This window comes from Rhineura floridana, chromosome 8, assembly GCF_030035675.1.
Source record: "Rhineura floridana isolate rRhiFlo1 chromosome 8, rRhiFlo1.hap2, whole genome shotgun sequence".
Classification (NCBI taxonomy): domain Eukaryota; kingdom Metazoa; phylum Chordata; class Lepidosauria; order Squamata; family Rhineuridae; genus Rhineura; species Rhineura floridana.
Genome location: NC_084487.1, coordinates 23,979,479 through 24,006,568, shown reverse-complemented (window position 1 = coordinate 24,006,568; position 27,090 = coordinate 23,979,479). Strand labels below are relative to the sequence as shown.

At 40.2% G+C, this 27,090-nt stretch overlaps 1 protein-coding gene across 1 annotated transcript in view; it reads left to right on the top strand.

The window, feature by feature from the left end:
• The window catches only part of CACNA1C (calcium voltage-gated channel subunit alpha1 C), a 722,305-nt gene that overhangs the window by 655,053 nt on the left and 40,162 nt on the right, over positions 1 to 27,090 (top strand). Inside the window, exons 32-36 of the mRNA XM_061638625.1 lie at positions 13,173 to 13,205; positions 17,009 to 17,137; positions 20,634 to 20,699; positions 25,556 to 25,647; positions 26,030 to 26,198. Coding sequence (XP_061494609.1) covers positions 13,173 to 13,205; positions 17,009 to 17,137; positions 20,634 to 20,699; positions 25,556 to 25,647; positions 26,030 to 26,198 — 489 coding nt within the window. The remainder of the gene's footprint in view (positions 1 to 13,172; positions 13,206 to 17,008; positions 17,138 to 20,633; positions 20,700 to 25,555; positions 25,648 to 26,029; positions 26,199 to 27,090) is intronic.

Below are 27,090 nucleotides of genomic sequence, written 5' to 3'. Positions count from 1 at the left end.
ACATAGATAATGAATTAAATGTTAAGTGTGCTACCTTTCAAATAAAAATTACCTGGCAGAAATTTATTTCTTCCTGCCCATCCATGTATTTGAACTTAAACATTTTATTGTGAAATAACTCTCCTCTCTGGAGGCATCTAATGTGTCTTTGTGACAATCCCACTGCTGGCTCTACCTGTGATACTCCCACCAGGGCCACCACCTGTCAGGATCTCGGTTTTTATTTGTTCTCACACGCTCTAGCACAGATCTCACAAGATCCCACTGCTAGGCAGCACCACCAGTCACTCCCTGTAAACAATACTGCTAGAGACTTCGCCTTAGTCTCCCTATGGCTTGTTACTTTGTGTCTGGGTGCCCTTGCTGTCCACAACCCCCTTGTATCTTTGTCTATAAAGCATACAATCCTGGGTTGCTCTGGATACTTGACGATGTTACAATATCTCCCTTCACCGCTGCAACCATTTATTTGATACAGTTTCCCTCTAGCCTTGGTAATTACTCTGCCCTCCCTTCTGGTCTGTGTATCCCCAGCCAAGGATCACGCTTTTGGTAAACCAATAAAAGTATTTGATGACACCAGGAAATAACAAGATTACTTTAGGAATGTTCAACAAGCGTATGGTTTCATATAGTGTCACTCTTTATGTTTCCAGTCTATATTCTGCCTAACTACCAGCCAAATATAATCCAACCCACAACCAACTCCAATCCACACTCCACAACCAATCGCCAACAACTCCTCCCCAATTCAACTGTCATCCTCTCATTTATACCTTCAGCCATTCAAACACTCAGCCAATCATCATCCAACATTCTCCAGCATTCTAGCCCATGTACTCCCCCCTCTTACTCAGTCACTTAGCATATATCACTTAATAAACCCACACTTACCATATTTACAGATATTCAAATACAGGGACATCACAGTCTTCATGTATAGTTTCTTTGGTATATATATAGTCTAGTTTCAGACTTAAGAAGTGCTAGATAGATCTTCAGCACATTCAATATTTCAACCAGTCACTGTGTATTTTGACTTCGGGCTTGCATCACAAAGTGTTGTATATTGAATATAGTGCACATCAAGGTAGGTTGAAGAAAAATCTGATGGAACAATTAATTGTATGAAGTAGGCTTATGCATTGGAAGCATATACTGAGTCAGACCATGGTCCATCTAGCTCAGTACTGTTGACACTAACTGGCAGCAGCACTCCAAGGTTTCAGGCAGGAGTCTTTTCAACGCTTAGAATGAACCCAGTACCTTTTGCACGCAAAGCATGTGCTCAGCTTCTCAGCTATAGTCCTTTCCTAAAAGGATGTGAAGGTTGTAATCGCACTAGGAAACTTACCTAGCACCCCTGAACCTTAGAAGCTATGCTGAATGTGGAGCACTTAATTCTGTCTCCCATGTACATGAGAACAATAACTGGGACCCAATCTCGTTTTTCTAAGCACATAAAAATGGCCTCACCAGGTCAGACCAACAGCATACTCTCCCCAGCCAGATGCCCCAGGAAGCTCTCAAAGAAGGCATCATGGAAATAGCCATAACCTGACAGTTGTTCACAGCACTGGCTAATAAGATCCTGAATACAGTAATTCAGTTTTTAGCTATCATGGCTAATGACCCTCAGCAGAAAGCTAACCCATGCTCTTGTTATCTCCCACTTTGATTACTACAGTCATTTTTTCCATGGTCTTCCATGGCTCACCTTGATACACTTTCATTAATCCAGTGCTCTGCTGCCAAAATTATTCACTTATTTTTAACACTCTGAACACCTTAAATCCCAGCAGATCCTGAACAAGCTTACCTTCAAAAAACATCCATGGCCTTGCCTCCCCCCCACTCTTATATCCTGATAAATCCCCACTTGTGACCTTCACTCATCCAGCTCCACTTCCCTCAATCATCCAAATATCTCCCCTCTCTGAAATAACTCCAGGCTTTGTCCCTTGCTGTCCCTAATGCCTGGAAATGCCTCCATGAGATCACCTCCCATATTTCCTTCAGATCACTCATCGAATTAATCTTTTTCTCTGAAAACAACCCCTAGTCCCAATACCCTATTGTATGTAAGCTGAAGTATGTCCAATTGAAATAATGGCATCTTCTTCTTCTGTTTACCCTTGCCTCTGTTTCCCTCCTTTTCCACTGTTGTTCCCTTGTATCTGTTTTTAGATTGTAAATCCTTTGGCTAGGGACCTGTCAAATCTACTTTTTGTCAGATGCCGTGTACATAGATGGTGCTATATAAATAATTATAATGGCTATGGATTAACCTGTCCTCCATGCATTTATCTAATCCTATTTTGAAGCTACATAAACTAAAGGCCATTTTCATATGGCCCCCCAAAAATTTGTAATTTAACTATATGTTTTTGTCTGTTTTAAAACTATTGCCAGTCAACTGCACTGAATGACTCTAGATTATACTAATTTCAGAAAAAAGCATAAATATACATTCACTCACTCCACTCTCTTCATAATTTAAGGAACTCTTACCATATTTCCCCACCCTACTCCAGCCTGCTTAGATATATTCATTGAAATGGGATGACCAGAATAGCACATAGTATTCTGAAGTGGATGTACAATAAGGTTTCTATAATGGCATTGTCATACCTGCTGATTTGTTTTAGTCCCTTTATTAATAATTCCTAATACTGATTTTTCTTTAAGTGAACTTTCTACTCTGATCCCAAGAGATCTTTTCACCTCATCAAAACTTGAGGTTTGAGCAATGTTCCATATTTCACTTTTGCTTTTTACTACTCATATGTGATTCTGCTTAGAGAGTCCTATGCAGATACCATAGTCAAGTATTACCACACAAAGGGGGTATTCTGTTGGTCTTGTCGTGCTATGTGTATGCTGCCCTCAAGAAGATGCTTTTTATCAATAATTATGTCAATGAAGAACAGTAGGCTTAAAGGCTTAAACAAGGGAAGAATACACTTCAAATACACTAAATTCCTGCTCTTCCCATCGCCAAATTCAGCTGCCTGACCGCATGTCAAACATTGGACAACTCCATAAGATTGTAATCCAAGGATGGCTAGAGATGATATTGCCTACTTCCGCTGTGACTTAAGACTTTTTGATCAATGACAGATTTGAGTATAGCTCTGGATCTACATCTGGGTGTTTAGTGTTAGTATGAAGCAATATTAAATCCTTCAGAGCAGTTTGACCGATAAGTCACTTCACAGCTGTAAGCTCCATAAAGACACTTTTTCAGCAATTGCTTAATCTTTTAGACAAAAGGCAAACTTGCAGCAAACTTGTGTGTCAAAAAGCATTACCAATGAACATAGTTCAATTTTTTTTTGTTTCTTAGAGAGTTGTGAGTTTAATTATCACACCACATCTTTGTGTTATTGACACTATCTAATGTGCAGGCTCACTCCTTAACGTGTTGAGGGGGTTTAAAAGTGTTGACTAAGCTGAGAGCAATGCCGTCAGGAGTCTAGAACAAGAGGCTAGACTCCTAGCAGGGGCACCCAAGGCAGAATGGTCAAAGCTGAGACACCAGACTAAGGTGCATCCAAACTCAGAGGAAGGCACTGGTAAACCACCTCTGAATACCTCTTACCATGAAAACCCTATGAACAGAATATACAAAATGCAACATGAGATAGTGTTGGAAAATGAGACCCCTAGGTCAGATGGCACTCACCAAGCTACTGGGGAAGAACAACGGACAAGTACAAGTAGTGTTGTGACTAATGACACCACTGGGTCAAAGCCGAATAGAAACTCAGAGGCTGATGCGCACAGATGCGAAAGGAGAGTCCGGAGTTGTACAACGTACACAATAGGAACATGGAATGTGAGAAGCATGAACCAGGGAAAGTTAGAAATCGTCAAGCAAGATATGGAACGCACCCACATTAAAATACATGGCATGCGTGAATTAAAATAGATGGGAATGGGACATTTTCATTCAGGCAACTACAGAGTATTTTATGCAGGAAATGAGAAATTAAAAAATAGAGTTGCTTTAATAGTGAGAAGTGATGTAGCAAAAGCAATTAGGAGCTATAAAACAAGATCTGAGCAAATGATATCAATGAGATTAAATGGGAAACCTATTAACATAACCATCATCCAAGTCTATGCTCCAACGGCAAACAAAGAAGAAGAGGAATTGGAGAGATTTTACACAGAAGTACAGGAAGAAATTGATCACACACTGAAACAAGATGTGCTGATAATCATGGGGGACTGGAATGCAAAAGTAGGGAAGAGAGAAGAACTAGGAATTGTGGTAAAATGGGGCTTAGGAGATAGAAATCAAGCAGGAGAAAGACTTACTGAATTTTGTGAAGCCAATAATTTGTTTCTTGCAAACACATTTTTTGAGCAAAAGACTGTACATGTGGATGTCACCAAATGGTCAATATAGGAATCAAATCAATTATATAATTGGTAGCAGAAGATGCAGACGTTCCATACTTTCTGCGAAAACAAGACTAGGAGCAGACTGTGGTACAGATCATGAACTGGTCATATAAAAAATCAGAGTAAAGCTAAAGAAGAAGAACAAAGCAATCATAATGCCAAAATACAATTTAAATAACACCCCAGAAGAATATAAAGATCAAATAAGAAACAGATTTGAGGCTTTAAACCTGGTTGACAGAGAACCAGAAGAACTATGGAGTGAAGTCAGAGACATCATCAGGGAAGAACGCAAAAAGACAATACCTCTAGTTAAAAAGAGAGACCTCAATGGATGACTGAAGAAACGCTTAAAATTGTTAAAGAAAGAAGGAAAGCAAAAGCAAAAGGAGACAGAAATACCCTAAATGCAACAATACAGCAACTAGTACATAGGGACAAAGAGATCTATTGCAATAGTTATTGTATAAAAATGGAAGAGAATAACAAAAAAGGTAGAACAAGAGCCCTATTCCAAAAGATTAAAGAAATTAAGGAAATTTAAACCAAGAGTAGGGATGTTGAATAATCAACAGGGGAACATACTGACTGACTGTGATGAAATAAAAGGAAGATGGAAGCAATACATTGAAGAACTCTATAGAGATGCAAGGACGACAGATTCGTTCATGGAGGAACAGTATGATGAAGAACCAGAAATTGTAGAATGTGAGGTGAAAGCTGCTCTTAAAATACTTGGAAGAAACAAATCACCAGGAACAACTGGCATACCAATAGATAATATAATAATAATAATAAATTTAATTTTTGTGTCGCCTATCTGGCCGAAGCCACTCTAGGCGACGTACACATTAAAATACAATAAAATACAATATAAATACAGCATAAAATACAATGCAGTCAACAATAACCATTTTAAACAGCAGCGGTATAAAACAATATAGGGCAATCAATAGACAATTTTAAACAATTTTAGCCCATCCCGGAGATCCCAAAGGCCTGTCCAAAGAGCCAAGTTTTTAAGGCTCGGCGAAATATATCCAGGGAAGGGGCATGGCGAAGATCGAACGGGAGGGAGTTCCACAGAGTGGGGGCCGCCACTGAAAATGCCCTCTCTCTAGTCCCCACCAACCTAGCTGTTTTCGTCGGTGGGACTGAGAGAAGGCCCTGAGTGGCTGATCTAGTCAGGCGGCTTAGTTGGTGGTACTGGAGGTGCTCCTTCAGGTAAACTGGGCCGAGACCGTATAGGGATTTAAAGGTTAACACCAACACCTTGAATTGGGCCCGGAAAACAACTGGGAGCCAATGTAGATGAAATAATACTGGCATAATGTGATCACGGCAGCGGCTGTTTGTGAGCAGACGAGCCGCCGCATTCTGCACCAGTTGTAATTTCCGGACCATTTTCAAAGGTAACCCCACGTAGAGCACATTGCAGTAGTCTAATCGAGAGGTGACCAGAGCATGTACTACCAGTGGGAGCTGATGAATAGGGAGGTAGGGTTGCAGCCTCCGTATAAGGTGTAGCTGATACCAAGCTGCCCGGCTCACTGCCGAAATCTGAGCCTCCATGGACAGCTTGGAATCAAGAACAACCCCAAGGCTGCGGACCTGATCCTTCAGGGGTAGACTCACCCCATTAAGCTTCAGGTCAACAACACCTAACCTTCCCCTGTCACCCACAAGCAGCACCTCGGTCTTATCAGGATTGAGCTTCAACCTGTTCCTTCCCATCCACCCACTCACGGATTCCAGTCACTTGGACAAGGTTTCCACAGCCAACTCCAGCGAGGATTTAAAAGAGAGATAGAGCTGTGTGTCATCAGCATATTGGTGACACCGCAGCCCAAAACTCCTGATGATGGCTCCCAGCGGTTTTACATAGATGTTAAATAGCATGGGAGAGAAGATAGAGCCCTGTGGCACTCAACAAATGAGGGGCCAAGGGTCTGAGACCTCATCCCCCAATGCTACCTGTTGATGCCTGTCAGAGAGAAAGGATCGGAACCACTGTAAAACAGTGCCTCCAAGCTACAAGCTATTGAGACTGAATCTGTCCAAATTTTGACAAAAATTGTCAACAAATATGGAAAACTAAACAATGGCCCACAGACTGGAAACATTCCATATACATCCCAATTCCAAAGCAAGGTGATCCCAGGGAATGCAGTAATTATTGAATTATTGCCTTAATATCCCATGCAAGTAAAGTAATGCTCAAGATTCTACAACAAAGGCTTTTAACATATATGGAGCGAGAAATGCCAGATGTCCAAGCTGGATTTAGAAATGGAAGAGGCACCAGAGATCATATCCCAAACATACGTTGGATAATGCTTTATAGATTACAGCAAAGCCTTTGATTGTGTAGATCATGAAAAACTATGGAATGCTTTAAAAGAAATGGAGGTGCCACAGCATCTCATTGTCCTGATGCACAACCTGTACTCTGGACAAGAGGCTACTGTAAGGACAGAATATGGAGAAACTGATTGGTTCCCCATCGGAAAGGGGTGTGACGGGTGTATTTTATCACCCTACTTGTTTAATCTATATGCAGATCATATCATATGGAAAGCGGGATTGGACCAAGATGAAGGAGGTGTGAAAATTGGAGGGAGAAAAATCAATAATTTAAGATATGCAGATGATACCATACCACTGGCAGAAACCAGTAACGATTTGAAACAAATGCTGATGAAAGTTAAAGAGGAAATCACAAAAGCAGGACTACAGCTGAATGTCCTTTCAACAACAACAACTTTATTGCAATCCTAGCCATAAGCCTTTTGCAAATACATACACAGATACAAACAATATATTAAGAGTATGTCAAAAATATATTAAAACAGAAAAAACAGGATACGCCTATAAAACTGTTAACCTTGGATAAAAAGCTCCCTCAATTTTTGTGCGGCCATCGCAAAATTTGCGACCATGAGAGAAACTGATCTGGAGTAGTCCGATAGAAGTATAATTACCTTAACCTCGTCGGAGTAAGATGCTATAGGTTCTAAAAGTGTTTTTAAGAATTCTTTTCTAGGTTGTTCGTAGAGAGGACAGTGTAGTAAATAGTGATCAATTTCGTCTACAGCAGTGCAGCCGTATGAACATTGGCGTAAAGCCAGAGGAATGCCTTTATACCTGCCATCTAGAAAGGCTGAGGGCATAGCTTGGAATCGGAGAGCTGTAAAAGCTCTTCTGATTTTAATTCTGTCTAGAGTATCAAGATAATTGGACATAAAGTGATTTAGTTTAAAACGTGGATACCAACGAGAGTAGGGGGCCATCATGATACTAGCTCGATCTTGGCTAGCATCGTTCTCGAAAATTAAGTTACGAAGGGCTAATCTATTTAAATTCAGCACATCGGGCTGAGAGAGATCGTATTTTGCCAGTAACTTCAGACATTCGGAGGCCCAACCCCCGATTTGCATTTGTTCCAACCAGCATTGTTTCACCAAAGCTGAATCCTCCATTTTAAGGATTCTCTGCCAATATCTTAAATTGGCCAGATCAGCTGAATGTCAAGAAGACTAAAGTAATGACAACAGAAGATTTATGTAACTTTAAAGTTGACAATGAGGACATTGAACTTGTCAAGGATTATCAATACCTCGGCACAGTCCTTAACCAAAATGGAGACAATAGTCAAGAAATCAGAAGAAGGCTAGGACTGGGGAGGGCAGCTATGAGAGAACTAGAAAAGGTCTTCAAATGCAAAGATGTATCACTGAACACTAAAGTCAGGATCATTCAGACCATGGTATTCCCAATCTCTATGTATGGATGTGAACGTTGGACAGTGAAAAAAGCAGGTAAGAGAAAAATCCACTCATTTGAAATGTGGTGTTGGAGGAGAGCGTTGCTCATACCATGAACCATGAAAAGGACAAATAATTGGACGTTAGAAGAAATTAAACCAGAACTATTGTGGGAAGCTAAAATGATGGAAATGAGGTTATCATACTTCGGACACATAATGAGAAGACAGGATTCACTAGAAAAGACAATAATGCTGGGAAAAACAAAAGGGAGTAGAAAGAGAGGAAGGCCAAACAAGATTCCATAAAGGAAGCCACAGACCTGAACTTACAAGATCTGAACAGGGTGGCTCATGACAGATGCTATTGGAGGTCACTGATTCATAGGGTCACCATAAGTCGACTTGAAGGCACGTAACAACAAGAATGAACAGGATTATGGATACATTGTGAAAATAAACAATAATATGTGTATATTTAGCTCCTCGTATTTCTATAATTTTACACTGAAATTCAGTAGAGTTCACAAATATATGGAATGTGATGGGTTTTGTTTTATTTTTATTTTGGATTGAAGCTTGCCTTACATCAAGGTGACATTCACATCATATATTTAAATCACATTTAAATCACATTACTTCCCCCAAAGAATTCTGGAAACTGTAGTTTAGCCCATACAGAGCTACAATTCGTAGGATTCCTTGGGAGAATCTATGTGCTTTAAACGTATGATGTGGATATGATCCAAGATTTATCATTAAGATTCACTGTCATTCAAAGCAGCACAATAAAGCTTGCTAAAATTGCAGAATTGCTGCTTTAGCTGAAGCCATAGAGCAGGGGTTCTTAACCTGTGGTGCATAGACCCTAAGGGTCCCCAAATGGGCTTCAGGGAGGCATGAAGCCGGTGAGGGGAAAAAATGTCCAAAGCAATAAAATGAATTATATTTATTTATTTTTGTGTGTCCATAGTTTTCATTAGATTCTCAAAGGGGTCTGTGACCCAAAAAAAGTTAAGAACCACTGTCATAGAGTATTTTATTAATGTATGTCACCACTTATTCTATAGAGATCTAGAAGATTTTGAAGAAATCTTGTTGAAGAAATTTGTTTGCATTAGTTCATAACCTGTAATTATTCATTTATTTATTATCTATATGCCTAGATGGCTCCACTATGATAGGAAGGATTCTACCTTTTCCATAGCTCTTGCACAACTAGTCTTCCACAAGGTACGCAGATAAGGTAGTCCATTCCATTCCTTTTTCCCTCAAGTTTTTTTTATTGACAGTCCATCCCATTCTTAAAACATTTTGAAATATTTACTTGATGCTTCACTGGATGCAATGGTAGCAATAAGGTGCTGAATGCTAGGTGCACATGGTGTCTAACTTCAAGAAGATAGAAGCTTCATTATGAAGGCATTAGAGTTGTCATTCAATGCTACATCTCACCAACCAGGAGAAAATACAATAATCTACAAATTAATTGTGGAAATTACAGTGCTTGCTTGACAAATGGTCTCCTAAAACCAGTCCTTGAATTCCAGCCTTGACAACAGTGGATGTTCTGGAGTTCACAAACATTTCAGCAAGTGGACATTTCTCCTATGCATTTGAACTGATGCATCTGTCTTTGACCTCTGACAAAGACAAGGATATTGGAAATGGACAGCCTTCACATCGATTCTGACTTATGATGATCCTATGAATAGGGTTTTCACGGTAAGCTGTATTCAGAGGTGGTTTTCCATTGCCTTCCCCAAAGACAAGGATACATTAGGGCCCCACTCATACAGCAGGTTACATTCCAGGCCCCCGCTGAAAAGCTAAAACCACTGGAAAGTGGGGCCCTACTGTGTTCTAGCCACCGCACTCCAGATGACAGCGATCATCTGTAGTGCGCGAGCTCCCCGTCTTACAGCTAATCAGCTGGAGTGCACGATCAGCTGGAGCATGGGGAGCTCCAGCCACCACGCTCCAGCTGACAGCGATCAGCTGGAACACACAAGCTCCCAGCGCTCCAGCTGATCAGCTCTAGCGTGCAATCAACTGTAGCGAGGGGAGCTCACATGCTCCAGCTGATCGCTGTCAGCTGTAGTGCAGCGGCTGGAGCTCTGGCTGATCACCCTGCTGGCACAGCCGTATTAACGGAACGCCGAAAAGTGGGGCCCTACTGTATTAGCATGAAACATATATGTCCTTGAATGAAGGTATTTTTCCTTAGCCCAGACATTGACAAAGCTGTCATCAGCACAGATACACAATGTGCAGCCTTTCAAGATATTCAGACTGTATCACTACTGTATTTATTAGTGCTAAAAAAATCCATAACAATGTTCAGAAATCCTTTATGCAGAATATACAGTGCAGTTGTGTTTACCAGTTGCACTAGTACACATTCATTTTGTTTACTATAAACGATGGCCAATACAATTTTGAGATACTACTTTTCTCTATTCATGGTTTTTTTGGGGGGGTGGGGGAACCAGCACACAATTTTGTATTCTGTTTAATAAGGAAGAAATTTGAGATGTCTGTTTTGCAGACTGTGCACAGAAGCTCATGTATGATTCTTCAGACATTATGAATGTATGCTAGATGGGCAACCTTGTTTTCCTGTTCTGACTTGACATGAATCTAGTGAAGTTAATATTACAAATAAAATAACAAATATTACAATGCCATTATAGAAATCTGAGGTGCATCCACATTTAGGATACTGCATACCATTCAATATTATCACCTTGTCTCAAAAAAGACATGGTATGGATGGATGTTTTTTAACGGATCAGACAAATTAATGGAGGTAAATCTAATAATGGCTATTAGCCATGATAACCACAGAGACCAGAGCTTGGAAAAGTTACTTTTTTTGAACTACAACTCCCATCAGCCCCAGCCAGCATGGCCACTGGATTGGGCTGATGGGAGTTGTAGTTCAAAAAAGTAACTTTTCCAAGCTCTGACAGAGACAATATACTTTTTTCTACCAAATGCTGGAGACAAACTGCAGAAATGGCTACCACTGGCATGTCTTCCTTGTGCATTTCCTAGAGATTTCTGGCTGGCGACTATTGGAGATGGAGTGCTGGAATGGGTAGACCTTTTGTCTCATCCAGGATGGCAGTTTTTAAGGTTTTGCAAAGCAATAATATCTGAAGAAGCACTTAGTGTATGGCAGATGGTTACCAGTTTGTGAGTGGCACAGCCAACTGTCCATAGTACATAATATGTATGGTATATCTGGAGCGTATTTTTACTCTTTAATTTTAGAAACTAGAAAAATACAGAAATTCAGAACGTGGCTATACAATACATGCTACAATGTTCTGAAAAAAGCTGAAGATAAAATAGTAACAATACTGTTCAAAGATATAAAGGACACAGATATCAGTGGGAGGAAAAGATGAGAAAAAATCTGTGTTATATCAATATTTTAATCATTTTTAACCCTTTGCTAAAATCACAAGCTGCTAGGTAGGAGCAGAATCCAAAGAGACATGATACCTAACGCTAGCTGAGGCCAATTATGCCATGTTCAGCACATCACGCTCCCTTTCCCCAAAAGCACAAAAACCTTACTTGTATTGTGTTTTTGCTTTGATTTTATATGTGCCATTGAATGTTTTAGGCATCCAAAACTACAAGATCTATTTAAAACAGTACACAATGAAAGCATGTAAGGCAGCCTCTGAGCTTTCCTCATAACATGAGCTAAGAGTTCCAGAATGTAGTCAGCAGTAACACGAGAGCCAGTGCACTTCCATGGCATTTGGTCTAATGCAATGGAGTGGGGGATCCATTCCAAATAGTGCTTTTACAAATGTGGCTGCAACATGGGTCATATCATAGTTAACAACGAGATGCCATAGATGTTATTTGTGGCTTACCTGCATGCACTAAATGTCAATGGGCAGTACTGAACGGGTAGCGATCTGGTCAAGAGGTAGGACAATAGTTATTACTTTGTTCTTTACAACCCAACATTTGCATTGTATTAGCATCCCATCAGAAGAAAACAGCTGCTGTATGTAAACATCTACCTTTGGTTTTAGTTATAAAATCAGTTATTTAGTTATTGATCTGGTTAAAACATAAACTGGATTGACTCATGGTGCACCCAGACCTATAAAAGTATCTGATAAAATTTCTGTCTCCATGTTTCTGAAGTAGAGAAGGGCACAATAGCATGTACAAAACTTCAGGTTTAGTTCCTGACATTTCCAGTTAAATATTTAATAAGTGTTAGTCTGGAAAAGACCTGGCTGACACCATGGAGGGCCACTAAAAGGCAGAGTAGAAATCAACTCTGCCTTTTGCTGGTTGCTGGTCCATCTGAGTTTAAGGCAGTTCCACAGTTCCTTAAATCTTTATACAACTATTCCTTTAAAAGTCTGTTTAAATTTACAATTTCTCCTTGCATGAGAAATACCAGCACTGAAAATGGACTCAGATGTTAGCAAAGAAAAAATTTAGACGTTGTAATCCTAGAGGTGGGATACTGAGAAGAATGGTGCTACACCTGCAGATTCTACCTGCAATTTATTATAGTTGCAACCCTAAAACCACTTACTCTAGAGTAGTGTCATTAATGTCACTGAACTATTCCAAGTAAATGGTTCCAGGCCTATAGTCTGAGGAAAAATAGTTTCAGAAAATAGCTGTAAGAAAAAAACTGGCAACTACCAGACCTCTTCTTAGTAGATCACAACTTTTTATAAGTCAATGGATTCAAATTCATATCCTCCGTATGACTGGTACGAATGTGTATTCTGTTGCATTCAGCAGCAGGGCACCATTTATTTCACTAGTGTTAAAACTGATCCATTACTTTCTAGAGAATCAGTATAGTCTCTTTTCTATTGTGCTGTTCTATTCCCCCCCTTACACTCCTCCATTGCTGTGTTCTGTTATTCCTGTGTTATCCAAGACATAGCCTAATGGCCTCTTCACTGGAGACTTATTACAGCTTATCTCTGTCTGCCTTTCTTTAAAGCCAGCTGAACATACCCAATGCTCTTCCTCTATGGTAAGATCTAACAGAACCCCCTCCCAGTTTCTTCTGTGACACACTTCTTAATCTCCTAATACACTCCTTATTCTCTCTCCACCCTGACCACCTAGGTTTCTGTCTCACAGCTTAGCCTAGTTATCTCTGCATGAAGCCACCATATTGTGTATCTGTTTGTTGAGTCTGGTGTTCACATGAGCTGTTGAGTATGCTGCACATGATGTGTATTTCTTGTGCATCCTTGAGCTTTCCTTCGGTCAACTTAAGAGTGACCTTCTAATGAATGATTACCAAGAGAGAACTGGAATCCTTTAAAGATTTTCTGTTTGTTATGTAATGAGATCTTTGATGCAATTGGATTGGGTTGTAAAATGATTTCCAACTATAAACAAGGCCCTTGTTCATATTTTTGTGGGAGAAAGTTAACCATACAGTGAAGACTCCACTAAGACAAATAGAATATGTCATGTGACAAAGGGAAAGGCACTGTGTCTTTGCTCCACAGTCCAGATTCTGCAAACAGGCTCCCTCCAGGGACAGGTAACATCCTTCAGCCATCTAACATATCCAGGCTTGAATTTGCTCAGCCACAACCTTCCAGCTCCCATCATGTGGCCCTGCTCTTGCTGTCCAACCCCAAACTACCATCTCGGCCCCAATTACAATGTCCACCTGCCATGTACCCTCCATGGTACACCCTTTTGGAACTGTTGCAAGGGGTAAGAAGAGATGGAAAAGCACCCTGACTTGGGCCAGGACTAGCACAATCACTTATTCTGAGCCTGGTCGCTGACTGCCCCTCACCTTTATTCACACTGCCATTGTGGCAGCCGCACCTGCAACCTTCCAAGAAATGTGCATGCTTTATTTGATTACAGGCAGATGGGATGTATCACACATTATGCTTTAGTTCATAATAACACTGAGGTATTCTTATTGATGGACTGAGATGAATTTTAACTGAAGGCTGTTACATCTCTTCCCACTGTAACTCCTGCTTGTCTTTAAAATGGTGGTAATTCTGTGGATGTAACAACACAAGGGCTCGGCATTATTCCACATGAATGGATATACATCATGTAATACTTCATGGTTTCAATCCTAAAATGTAGCTAAAAACCATCCTTTCATTGAATTCGGTAACTTTATAGTGGTGTAAATCTGCCACTTCTTTGTGAAGGTGAGAATATGGGGACTTTTGGGGAGAGGTTTACTAACTTAAGAAAAAATGACATTCCTTTACCTCTTCTCTCAGTCCCAGTTCAACATTGCCTGTTAGGTTTACTCTATAAATTAAGAGCCCCTTTTTCTTAATTCTGCAAGGTGGATATGCTGAGAAAAAGCCATCAGTGTTGCCTAGGGCACTGGATTCATCACAGGACTCCTTTGAGATATCAGCTGAATTGTCTGCCCTTGAACAGCAAACATTCCCCTCCCACACTGGCTGCCTGCAACATAGATGTTTTCATGTAGAATCAACTACAGCAAGGGTCAAAACTAACCACTCAGTTCTGCAGGCCACAAGCCTATTGAAAACAAATGCCTTGTATAATAATAAAGGCAATATGGACTTGAAATGGAGGTAAAACATGGATTCTGGTTATAGCGTCTTAACAATGCCTTCTTTTCAAAAGGAAAAGCCTGTATGTATTTTATGTAAAGAAAATTATTCCGAGAAAAATAATAGAGACAACTATGTTCTATGACTTGGGTCTCACAAAATATACCAGAAGCACGTATAAGAGCTCTTGATGGGAAATCAAAGGGTCTGTTCTCTCCTGGTATACACAGTGGTGAGTAGTTCAGACACACATACACTGTGTGTGTGTGCGCGTGTGTGTGTGTTGGGGGGTGATCTGCACTGTTTCCTGGTCATGTACTACTTCATAATTTGGCCTCAAACTCTTGGCTTTGCAGCAATGAAAGAGAAAAGGGGCACAATATGTACTTGGTGCTGTTTCCTCCCACGGCATCAGGCAATGTTTCTACAGCACATCAACTAGAAGAGCTGAACAGTATTCTAGGGCACTAGAAGAAACAAAGAACCCTGGATCCTTTGTTGGTCTATTTAGCATGGTTTGGTAGCTTCATTTCCCAACACTCCCACCCACAGTCTGCTTGGCAGGGAGACTTCTCACAAAAGCCAATGCAAACTAGTTAATCCCACTTAATTTAGGAAACTCTTGCCTTGGCATAAGTGCAGCACAAGGAATATTCAAGCTAGTCACACGCCCCTTAGGGAATCAGATTGGGGAGGGACAAGGCAGGAGCTGTGAGAACAGAAGAGGCCAGTTGAAGGAGGAAACCTACTTTACTCTAGGGACCGTTAAACAGTAGCAGCCAGGCCAAAATAACTGCTTTATCAGGGCAATGCACAGGCTGTGGGAAATACCTTGGGGTCATGAGAAACAACCAAGGACACTGAGAACAAGTGAGCATGTAGAACAAAGCTATAAAAAAACCCACCAAGATGTACTGTCAGATCCTGAAGAAATCATTCTAGTATAGATTACGTATATCATGGATAGATGATGACCTTAGAGTCTTTAAGGTTAACATTTTTCTTGCAAAGAGGAACATTCATGGAATAATACATGTGAAGTATTATACTGCTTTCCAATCTAATTCATGCATCTGCTGTCATGGATATTTTTCCAGGGAATAGAAATTTCATCAGAATTGGCCAATCTCAACTTACACAGTCTGCATTTGCTATTTTGCTATTGCTTACAGCTGAAGACTTACCAGCTGTCTCCTTTTTTGGTGGGCTGATTTCTCCTACCACTTCTGCCATGGGGTCTGTTACAAGCGAAGCAAAATGAAGCACATTTTTCTGTAGATGTTGTGCCTGCTGGGCCTTAGCATCAGGTTTCAGTTAACTGCATGCTCAGCTCCAAGCATCATGAATATCCTTCAGCGGACATGAACAAGTTCTTGCAGAAACCTCAAGAGGCCAAACCTGTATGCTGGCTAAAAATGTTGCCCAAAAGACCAGATGGTCTTTAGATAGCCATTTTTATTTCTTCTGGCCAAGTGGAACAGAGCACTTGTGAGGAGCAAAGGCCATAGCTGTGTATGCACCCATTTTTATCAGTGAGATTAACATAGTGCTCTGCTGATGCACACTGCATGCATCACATTGTGGGTTGGTTTTACATTCAAGCGAGATCATCAAGATAGCAGACTGGAGATCAGGCTATTAGGTGACAGTGTCTCTGTGGGGGTCCTCCTGTGCCAGGCCATGCTCATTGCCAGAGGCTTGAAGTGCCTTGTTGACCCCTCTTCCTGCTTGTCACCATATTCACACAGCAGGAGGTTGTGGGCAAGAGTCAACCAAACTGGGGATCTTGCTGTAAATCCTCATGCCTGTGTAAAACTCTGTTTATACCTATTGACTAAATTACATATGGGATAGCTTGTCAGTCCAAATAAATACAAAAGGAAATAGCTTTCTTCTGCCTCATAGTTATGATTTCTCAGCCAAATGAATAGCAGAAACAGGGCCTCACACTACCAGCAAGGCCACTGAAAAACATTTTTTGTTAAAATTAGAGGTAATGAGATCTTGGAAAATCCCACTAAAGAACCAAGAAAGCTGCTGAGGTATGTGAAAGAAAAAATAGTTTAGCAACATGGTCCTAGAAGACAGATTATATGTGTGTGTCTGTCAGAACCTCTGGGGCTAGTGAAATATTAGCAGGTCTATAAGGCAAGGGAACAGTGCAGTGAGCTCTTCCTGTGAAGTAGCATTTTCTGTGGCCCAGGGTCTGTGTTCCTCATCTGCTGTTGTAACTACTGCCCTCTGTGCCAATGGGTTCCAGAACGCAGAGGAAAACTCTCGCATCTCAATCACCTTTTTCCGACTCTTCCGCGTGATGCGTCTGGTGAAGCTCTTGAGTCGAGGGGAGGGCATCCGCACACTGCTATGGACCTTCATCAAGTCCTTTCAGGTACTCCATTTCTTCCTTTGTGGCTTTGCGTTGGGACAATGCTGATGTATCTGTTACTTCTACTACCTGCTTTGGTATTATACATTTATATACAGATCAGCAAGGATCCCTGAATGGAGAGTTGATTTCCAAGCACAGGTATCCCAGGGTTAGGGTGGATGGAATGAGGCAGGATGAGATAGAGTTTTTCAAAATCTAAGATCAGTAAACTTGTTTATGTTAACTAGCTGATTTTGAAGATTCATACACACACATTCTATGAAATTTTCAGAAACCATGTTAGTATGTTGCAGTGAAAACAACCAAGAGTCTTGTGGCATCTTAAAGGCTAACACATTTATTATGGAACAATAAATGTGTTGGCATTTAAAGTACCAGAAGACTCTTGGTTATTTTTCCCCTGCCTACAGAGTTCTAACTTGACTTTAGTTAGATTCTGAATTGGGATTGTTGGATCTCTCTGTAAGAGTGATTTTGCCATATTTTCCCAAAGTATTTACCAGGCCTAGTTTTAGTGTTTGTTTTGTATTTTATATGAAAAGATATTATATTGAAAGATTGTGTCACCCCTTATATACCCAATCAATCACTCTGCGAGGGCCTCCCACAAATACCATCTTATCAGGAGGTTCATTCCACACAATATAGGGATTGGCATTTTATTGTTGTGGCATCTACCCCTTGGAATTTCCTCCCATTAAATACTAGACAAGCACCGACTCTATTGTCATTTTGGTGCTTACTTAAGACCTTCCTCTTCCAACAGGCCTTTTAAGTAGAAATCTTTCCCAGTTTGCATCTGTATTGGAATTATTTTTAGATGTTAATTCATTTATCATTTGTGTGTTTGCTGCTCTGGGGCTCCTTTGAGGGGAAGGGCAGGATATAAATTATTATTATTATTATTATTATTATTATTATTTATTATTATTTGGCCTGTCAAGTCAGCCTGTTGACAACCACTATCCTCTTGCACTAAGGAATTATACTTCTGTGGCCACGACAAGAAATTAGACTATCCAGTAATGGCAAGAGGCCCAGCCCCCTAAGCATGCTTTGGGCATATCCTAATGCAGATGTAACTAAATTATGGACACAATACTGAACCTGTCTTGATGGCCACAAGACCATGTGAGCCCACACCATAAGCTGAGCAGAAAAAACACATTGGTGACAAATAGCACAAGAACCAGAGGCTCTACTGTTTTTATCTAATGCTTTTTTTATATAGCAGGTTTACAACCTGCAGGGTTTTCTGACAGAACTTTGAAAACAGGTTCCAAACAAAGCCGGCAGCCTTGTTCTTCAGTGAACAGTCTTCTGTTGAAATCAGACTGCTGTATCTCTCATCCCCTTTCCATCTTTATTGCCCCTGTGCCTCTACTGAATCGCTGCTTGGTCCTTATTTCTGTGTCCTCCATGATTCTTTATACACATAAGTATGCTCATGTAGTGTATCATAAAGGAGCATGATTGCTGCAAGTGAAGAGTCAGCTGTCAATGGGAGCAGAAATCCCATCCTTAGAGATTATTCAGACAAATGTACTAAGAATGTTACAATTTTTAGGTCAATAAATGATAGAAAATTATTAGAACCTGATGTGTAAAATTAACAAAAGTCACTGTGATTTCAGTAAACTATGTTTTTCCAATGGTTGAAAACGTTGTTCACAAAGTCTCAAAAAAAAATCCACTCTGTGTATTGCCATTTTTCCCCAAAATGTTTATTATAATTTTGACATTATAAGAAATAAGAAGGCAGTGAACATCACTGTCTCACATCACAGTAACAAAAATAAATAAAAGTACATGTTGATGCTGCTAAATAAATAATAAATATAATTGTAAGAACAACATTCACTGAACCACAAAGCCATTACTTAATGGATGAATTAAGATCCTCAGTTTTTCCTCATAGTTACATAAAAAGTAATGAGGGATCTTGTTTCAAAATGCTTTATTGCTCCGTGGAATAGATTTTATGATTATAGCATGTTCTGAATTTTAAAACATTTGACCCAAACTTCTACAAACAGAAAACACTATTAGAATTAGCTTGCCTTTTACATAGCAACTGCAGTCATTCTTAATTTTAAAGTAGGGAAGAGTAGAGTATGCTGATCAAGGCTGTAGTATCATAAGAACATAAGAGCCTGTTGGATCAGGTTATCTTTTTTTGAGGTTACTGCACTCAAAAATATTAAATTTGCAAAAATATCAACAAGTGCATGGCATAAAGAAAGTGGATAAAGAAAAGCTTTTCTCCCTCTCTCATAACACTAAAACTTGTGGACATCCAATGAAGCTAAATGTTGAAAGATTCAGAAGGACAGACAAAAAAAAGTACTTCACACAGCGAATAGTTAAACTATGGAATTCACTCTCACAGGAGACAGTGATGGCCACCAACTTGAACGGCTTTAAAAGAGGATTAGAGTGTACTAATTCACTGAGGATAAGGCTATTAATGGCTAATAACCCTGATAGCTATGTTCTCCCTCCACAGTCAGAGGCGGTAGGTTTCTGAATACCGGTTGCTGGAAACCACAGCAGGGAAGTCTGTGCTTATGCTCAGGTCCTGCTTGTGTGTTTTCACAGGCATGTGGCTGGTCACTGTGAGAACAGGTTGCTGGACTAGATGGGCCACTGACTAATCTAGCAAGCTCTTCTTGTGTTTTTAGATATACATCTCTGTGCACTAAGAAAATGCTAAGATATTTACGATACCAGAGAGATAAGTAGATACTGGGCATTACCCAATATTTGTTTCTGTTCCACAGATACTGTCCATAGTAAGCAAGGCCCACTTCACACATTGTTTTTTTCTGACACAAGTATTAATTATCATTTCAGAAAAAATGAATGTGCAAAACAAGACTTACTGATGACATAATTATAGCAGAATGGTTCTCTGTGTTGATAGTTTAGTCAAAGATCAGGCAAAGTCAAAGATGGACCAATAGAGGCATCTAGTGGGAAGATTGACACATTACAACAATTCCTTGTTTGTTCTCAAAATGATCTTGTAGAGAACATGTAGTAAAAAATCGATGTTTCTGCTTTCTGCCACATGCCATTTCCAGGGCTGGGGATTATTATTATTATATCCTGCCTTTTCTCCAAAGAGCTGAAGGAACTGTACATGCCCTCTTACACCAACTTTGTGAGGTACACTATTATGAGAGACTGACCCAAGGTGAGAAGTTATTTGAAACTCTTTCCCCAGTCCTAGTCCAAAATTCTAACCACTACAAAATGCAGGCTCTCCAAGAGATGTGCAAATTCCTTTAGAATGTGGCAACATGTGAAAGAGCAGGTATAAATACATTGTCATGCGTTTTGCTGCACATTGAGTAGGCAAAGCCACTTTTGTCCTCTAGTCTCTTCCCTCCAGGTTCTTTTGATAACATGGGGACTTGTTGAAATATCCCAAGCTCCAGCAGGCCCAGCTGTCTTATTAAGTGATATACCATGATCTATTTTTGTTTTCTTTCAGGCTCTTCCCTATGTGGCTCTTTTAATAGTGATGCTGTTTTTTATCTATGCTGTGATCGGAATGCAGGTAGGTGACTTCCTAAGATTAACATTTTCTCATGCAAACATATCTATGGAGGTCAACAAAAACTAGTAGAAAAAGGAGTTTCTTAACCTGCAGGTTTTGACAACATACACAAAAATAAAGGGCAGTTGCATCAAGAACTGTATATTGAAATAGGTGTACCAACAGGAATTTAATGTTCATATTAGCTATGTCACTCCAAACCATTTAGTGAAGACAATGGAGAAGGGATTTTCTGGTTCATTTTGAAGCCATTTTGGACTCTGTGTATGTGTGTGTGTGACTCTAATTCAGGTTTAATTTCATGCAAAAAGTGTTGTTTTTCTGAGTGTAAACATTAAGAACATAACCCTGCAAAGGCAAATAAAGTCCATCATTAATATATACATATTGCAGGGGGTGAAATTGTGACTGAGAGAGTGTGGATTGTATCAGCCCTTCAAAGTAGCCCAATGTTGTTATACTCAGAGGCACCACCAGGGTTGGACACTCTGCTCCCCCCAAACTACTGCACCCCAACAGTGGCAGTCACTCACAATGTCTGCTTTTTTTTTAAAACAGATTGAGCAGGCCCCTGTTGCTTTCTCCAAAATGTTTTATATTGTTGGCCACACGGGGAGGGGGCTGTAGCAGCCACATGGGGGAAGCGATGATTAATTGCTTTCTCACTCACAGAGGGAAAATAGGGAGATTCTTGGGATGGGTTGTTGCTGCTAGTATAAACACTTAATGGGTATATTCATGTCAAAGACTCAAATCCCTTTTGCTCAAAAAATCCAAAAAGGATGACTTTGACTTGTGCTGAGAAGATTACTATAGATACTATGAAGTATAAATAAAAAAATACATCAGATGCTCTTACAATACACTGCTTGCAATTTAGCAATTTAATCTAGAATTTATAACTCTTGCATCTCTTTTGACCACCACCACCCCAACTGAAATACCATAAGAACATAGGAAGCTGCCTTACACCAAATCAGTCCATTGATCCATCATGCTCAGTATTGTCTACATGGAATGACAGTGGCTCTCCACGGTTTTAGGCAGGAGTCAGAAAGACTCCTGCCTTGAGAAGCTGAGTATTGAACCTGGGACCTTCTGCATATACTGTAAGGCAGATGCTTTACCACTGAGCTATTACCCTTTCCTCACCTGGTTTTGCACTGCCAGCCTAAGATTCATTGATGAAATATCTATAGTAACTTTACTACTCATGAAACTCCAGTTATTTTCATAGTTAGGGTTGGCATTGAGGGAGAGCAGGGCATATGCCTTTAACAGCTGTGTAGCAAACAAATTCAACAGGTTAAACCTTTTCTAATATGAAAATATAATTACAGGAAAAGTTTTATCTGACAAAATTCTGTCTGTCAGATATATTGTTATTTGTATGTAGCCCCTGATTTATTTTTGGCCCTTCCACCACACACGCAAAACAGGGCACAACATTGCATATGATACATACCTGTATCTCATAAGAAAAAATTATGCAAAAATGTGCCCCCTTTTCCAGTGGGATAGAGAACCCAATCCACATACAGTATATTGGGCCAGAAAATCCTGTTGGCATCCCTGATTCAAGATGAGGAGGAGGCAGCAATACAGATCCAATCTGGTTTTGTGTGTGTGTATTGGGGATGGGGGGACAGAAACATTAGAAACACACTGTTCCTTCTCCTACAACCTTATAATTGCCTTCCCAAGGTGAAGAAGGGGTACTCTGTACCTGGCAGTAGTGTCTTGTCCACTCAGTGTCAATGGTGGTGACAGGCCCAGTGCCAGCAGGGAGCCAAGTTGGGCACTGACCAAGGACCTCTGTGGCTGACGGGGCCCTGGGGCTGGGTGGGTGTAGCTTCTGCTCTGCAGTAAGCTCTCGCATCAGGTTGCGAAGCATGTGCCCCGCAAACCGATGATGGTGGGATTTGTGGAGCAGAAGCTACCCTCCAAGGCAAAACCCCACTGACGTGGGCTGGCCATGCCACTTCTCATGTTCCTGTGTCAATGCACTGTGCGTGCATGCTTGCCATCACCCAAGATGGCAGCAAGGGTGTCAACATGTCTTCACCACCTTAGGTGATAGCAGGCATGCGTGCACAGTGCACTAACATGCTGACACAACTGGCTTATGGCAGTGCTATCACATCACAGCTGCCTTCAAGGGCCTGTTGCTGTCTGGAGCCGGCCCTGAGCCGTGGGCAGATTTTGCCCATACCATGGTCTCTTAAGCACAATATTTTATTTTTCTTCATATGCATGAATAGCAGCCCTTCACTTATGTGAAGAAAAATAAACACTGTGTAAAGGGTGGAACTAAGTTGAACTGAACTGCTCTAGGTTTTGCATCTCTCCCAGCAGCACTGCTTGCTGCAACCTATTTTCCTCCATGCAGACTAAATGTGATCCTATCTTGTTCACAGCACAAAATGGTGCTGGTGTTGCGATAGAGACAGAACCCACAGAGCTTCCTTTAATCCATGATAGGCAGAAATATGCCTAATTTATACATAATATATAAGTATCCCAGATGAATGCTAGACACTCTGGCTCAATCATTTGAGATAATTTTTGTCCAATTGATCTTACTATATTGGAAAACCAGTCATTCCCCCAAAAGGTAAAGATCTTTATTAAAATATGTATCTTTCTTATATATGAAGCCATTGCATCAATCCATATTTTCCATTTGCCATAATGAAGAACTCATATTCTAACTCAGATTATATTTTTAAAAATTGTTATACATCATCTTCGGACTTACATGGTTAGGAGTATGTAAATATATTGATAAATAATAATAACGCCAAGTTTTTTTTGTTATTGCATCCTCCTGGATTCTGCAAAGTCCTGCCTCCTCAGTTTCTCAATCTTTGACGGTCATGGAGGGTTTTGCCAAATGTGGGACATCCCTCACAACGAAAAAGGCATGAGAGATTTGACTGAATCCACTTGATGCAGGATTTCTCTTTTTAAAAATTGCCCTTGAAACATTGCTATTGAGCCATCATTGTGGATGCACCAGAACTGACAGTGACATAAGACTTTCCTATTTAAGGAAAGAAGGAATCTATCTTAGCTGTCTCCTCTGATAGTAAGCATCATAATGTTTAAGCTTCGCCAACTTATGAGACCAAGTGGAAAAACACAAATTGATGATGATGGATGAAACTGCTCAGCTGAAGGTTCAACAAGTGTGCTCAGAGGAGGAATCTTCTTTTGTGTCTTTTCCTGCATTGCAATCATTCCTCATACTGTAGTTTGCTGATGAGTAAGATAAAATGCTGATTTTAGCTCATAGTCTGCTATGTGGAGAATTTAAAAGGACAAAAGAAACATCTCCATGTGGAAACATTGCCTCATACTCGTTTTCTGAGATGAAAAACATGGCCTGCCTCAAGTGTATTTAATCTGTCCTCCTGCAGTGGTAACTCCCAGCGCCCCCTCAGAACAGCTGCAACTGTTAGTAACCTGAGCCTGAGGGAGTCTCAGCCTGGAGAATTCCAAAGAGCTCCTAAGGCAACAAACTTTGAAGAACTTCCTTTTAAAAGCCATTTTCCTGCTCTCATGATTTTTTTTTAAGAACATCCCTGTACGTCTCTCCACTTAAAATTTTTCACATGGAAGAGGATGGCAGCAACTAAGCCTGTCAGAAGGATTTTCTGGACCCAGCACATGTGCAGAGCTCAGCCAGAGACTCTGTAGGCTTTGCACATGAAACCAGAAAGTAAAATAATATCTCTCACAGGAGACATTGGGGATTGTCAGATAGTAGCTCTACAAGCTGAGGATCCTCTGGTGAGATCCCCATGTACCTGCCCATTGGCACATCTTATGGCAATCAATGAGGAGCTTTGCACAGATAAGCAAATCCTATTTCTCTTTGATGAGCAGCACAAGAGGTTTACACAGCAGAAGTACACACTTGCCAACCCCTTTGCTCCTTCATAATTTCACTAATTTGTGCTCCTTCAGCTCCCTATAGCATTGCAAATATTCATACTTTTTACAGTACACAGGACTGGATTCACAATAGCTATGTAGGTATGAGGATTTGGCACATCACCAAAGCACTAGCCTAGCTCTTGAAAATTCCACAGAACTCATACATATGTCTGCATAAAAGATATAAAGAACATAAATTATTAATCTGTGTAGCTAGTTCTGAAAGACATACGAACTATAGATCAGTTTTCAGTTTGGTTTCATGCATATGTCACAGAATTCGTTGTTTCTGTACTAGTTCTTAAAAACATGAGAACGTTCTTTGAGTTGAAATGTAGATAACACATCTTCATATGGCATCTACTTTACAGATATCTTGAAGAGCTAAAGTACCTATAGCTGTCAAATTAAGGAAAAGGATTTCTTGGCAAATCCTTCCTAGTCTGCCTAAGCTCTCCTAAGATTGTGTATGAAATAGCCCACCAATTTTATATATGTAACGAATAATCTAGTGCTCAGAATTAGTGACTAAACCACTGTAACCCTTGCATTTGATTTTTCAAACAGTTCACTATTTTTGTTAAAGTCATTTGTAGATATGGAGAGAACACAGATTGAATTCTATAGATGAAGCAAAACTGAAAGGACTATAAAATCTTTTAGAGAGCAGATCAGAACTGAACATGATTCTGAATAATTTTAGAGTAAAAATATTAAATTCAGTTAAAGAAAAGACAAATATACAAAAGTTCCATCAAATGTACGCTGGGGGGAAATGTGAGACAAACAAATTTGAGTATCTGAACAATTCAAATGTAGATGATACAGGTATCTTTTATATTATTTATTTTAAATAAACAAGTATATCAGTGTGATACCTAAGAAGTATACTCTTACAAGCTACTTTTTTCTACTAGGTGTTTGGTAAAATTGCACTGAATGATACCACAGACATAAACCGGAACAACAACTTTCAGACTTTTCCCCAGGCAGTTCTACTGCTTTTCAGGTGGGTCTCACACTGTATTTCTCCCTAGTTCAACTATATCTTGGTGAGTTAGTCACAGTGTCTAATAGAACCCACCTTATATCTGTGCTATGGTCCACTGAATTTGATATCCTGTCTCCAATAATTCCTAAGATTTAATACTTCCAAAATCTCCTAAAACACATTTGCTTAAAGTTCTTTGCCATGACTGGCTAACCGAAAAATAGGCTGGCCACCCAACTGGAAGATTGTGACTGCTTTTGAACCATGCGTTGCACTCTGCTTGACTTTAGTTAGTTCCTATTGGGCAGTTGAGCAGACATGATTGGCTGAGCTTTTAACATCTAGAATATTCACTAGTAATGATGAATTACCTTCTTCTACACCAATCCCTTTTCAACAGATGTGCTACTGGTGAAGCTTGGCAGGAAATCATGCTGGCATGCCTCCCAGATAAGCAATGTGACACCAAATCCTTCGAACTAAACTACTCTACCGAAGGTGAACATAACTGTGGGAGCAGCTTCGCCATCTTTTATTTCATCAGCTTCTACATGCTGTGTGCCTTCCTAGTGAGTATCTGTTGGCAGCTTATAAATGTTGATGATTAATTTAAAAACATAGGAAGTTGCCTTATACTAGGTCAAAGTATTAGTATTCATAGCCCAGTAAGGTCTATTGTGATTGGCAGCAGCTGTTCAGGGTGTCAGGCAGAGAGGTTTTCCATCACCTGCTACCTGAAGTCAGGGATCTGGGACCTTATGCTATGTTCCATTCTTCTTCATACAAAGAGAATGCCATCACAGATGGCAAAATTTGGCATTTACCACCCGAAGATGACCAATGATTTTTTTAAGACTACCACATTTCAAACTCAACACAATCTCTGAAAGATTGTTATCTCTTTGGATAGCAGTGATTTATGTCTGTTTATCCCAGCAGTGTGTGATTCTGTTCCCTAAAGACAATGGAGCCATACCAAGGCTCTCATCTCTTCACAACCACTAACAAAAACTTCTGAAGCCTAACACCACTAACATTCATTGGAATACAGAGTCATGACACACCACATGGTACTAAACCAAGAGCCTGGGAGTGTTCTCTTCCTTGGGCCCTCATGTTGAAATGGGCTGATGGGCTGTATGAGTATTACTGAATCTGTGAATGGCTGATCCATCATTCAATTTTGCCCCTTTCAAGCAAGTTCCTTTGGACTCATTAGTCCTCCCAAGTTCCATAATAGAATAAAGGCCTTTGACTGTGTAGATCATGAAAAACTATGGAATGCTTTAACAGAAATGGGGGTACCACAGCATCTGATTTTCCTGATGCTCAACCTATACTCTGGACAGTAAGGACAGAATATGGAGAAACTGATTGGTTCCCCATCGGAAAGGGTGTGAGACAGGGGTGTATTTTATCACCCTATTTGTTTAATTGATATGCAGAACATATATGAAAAGC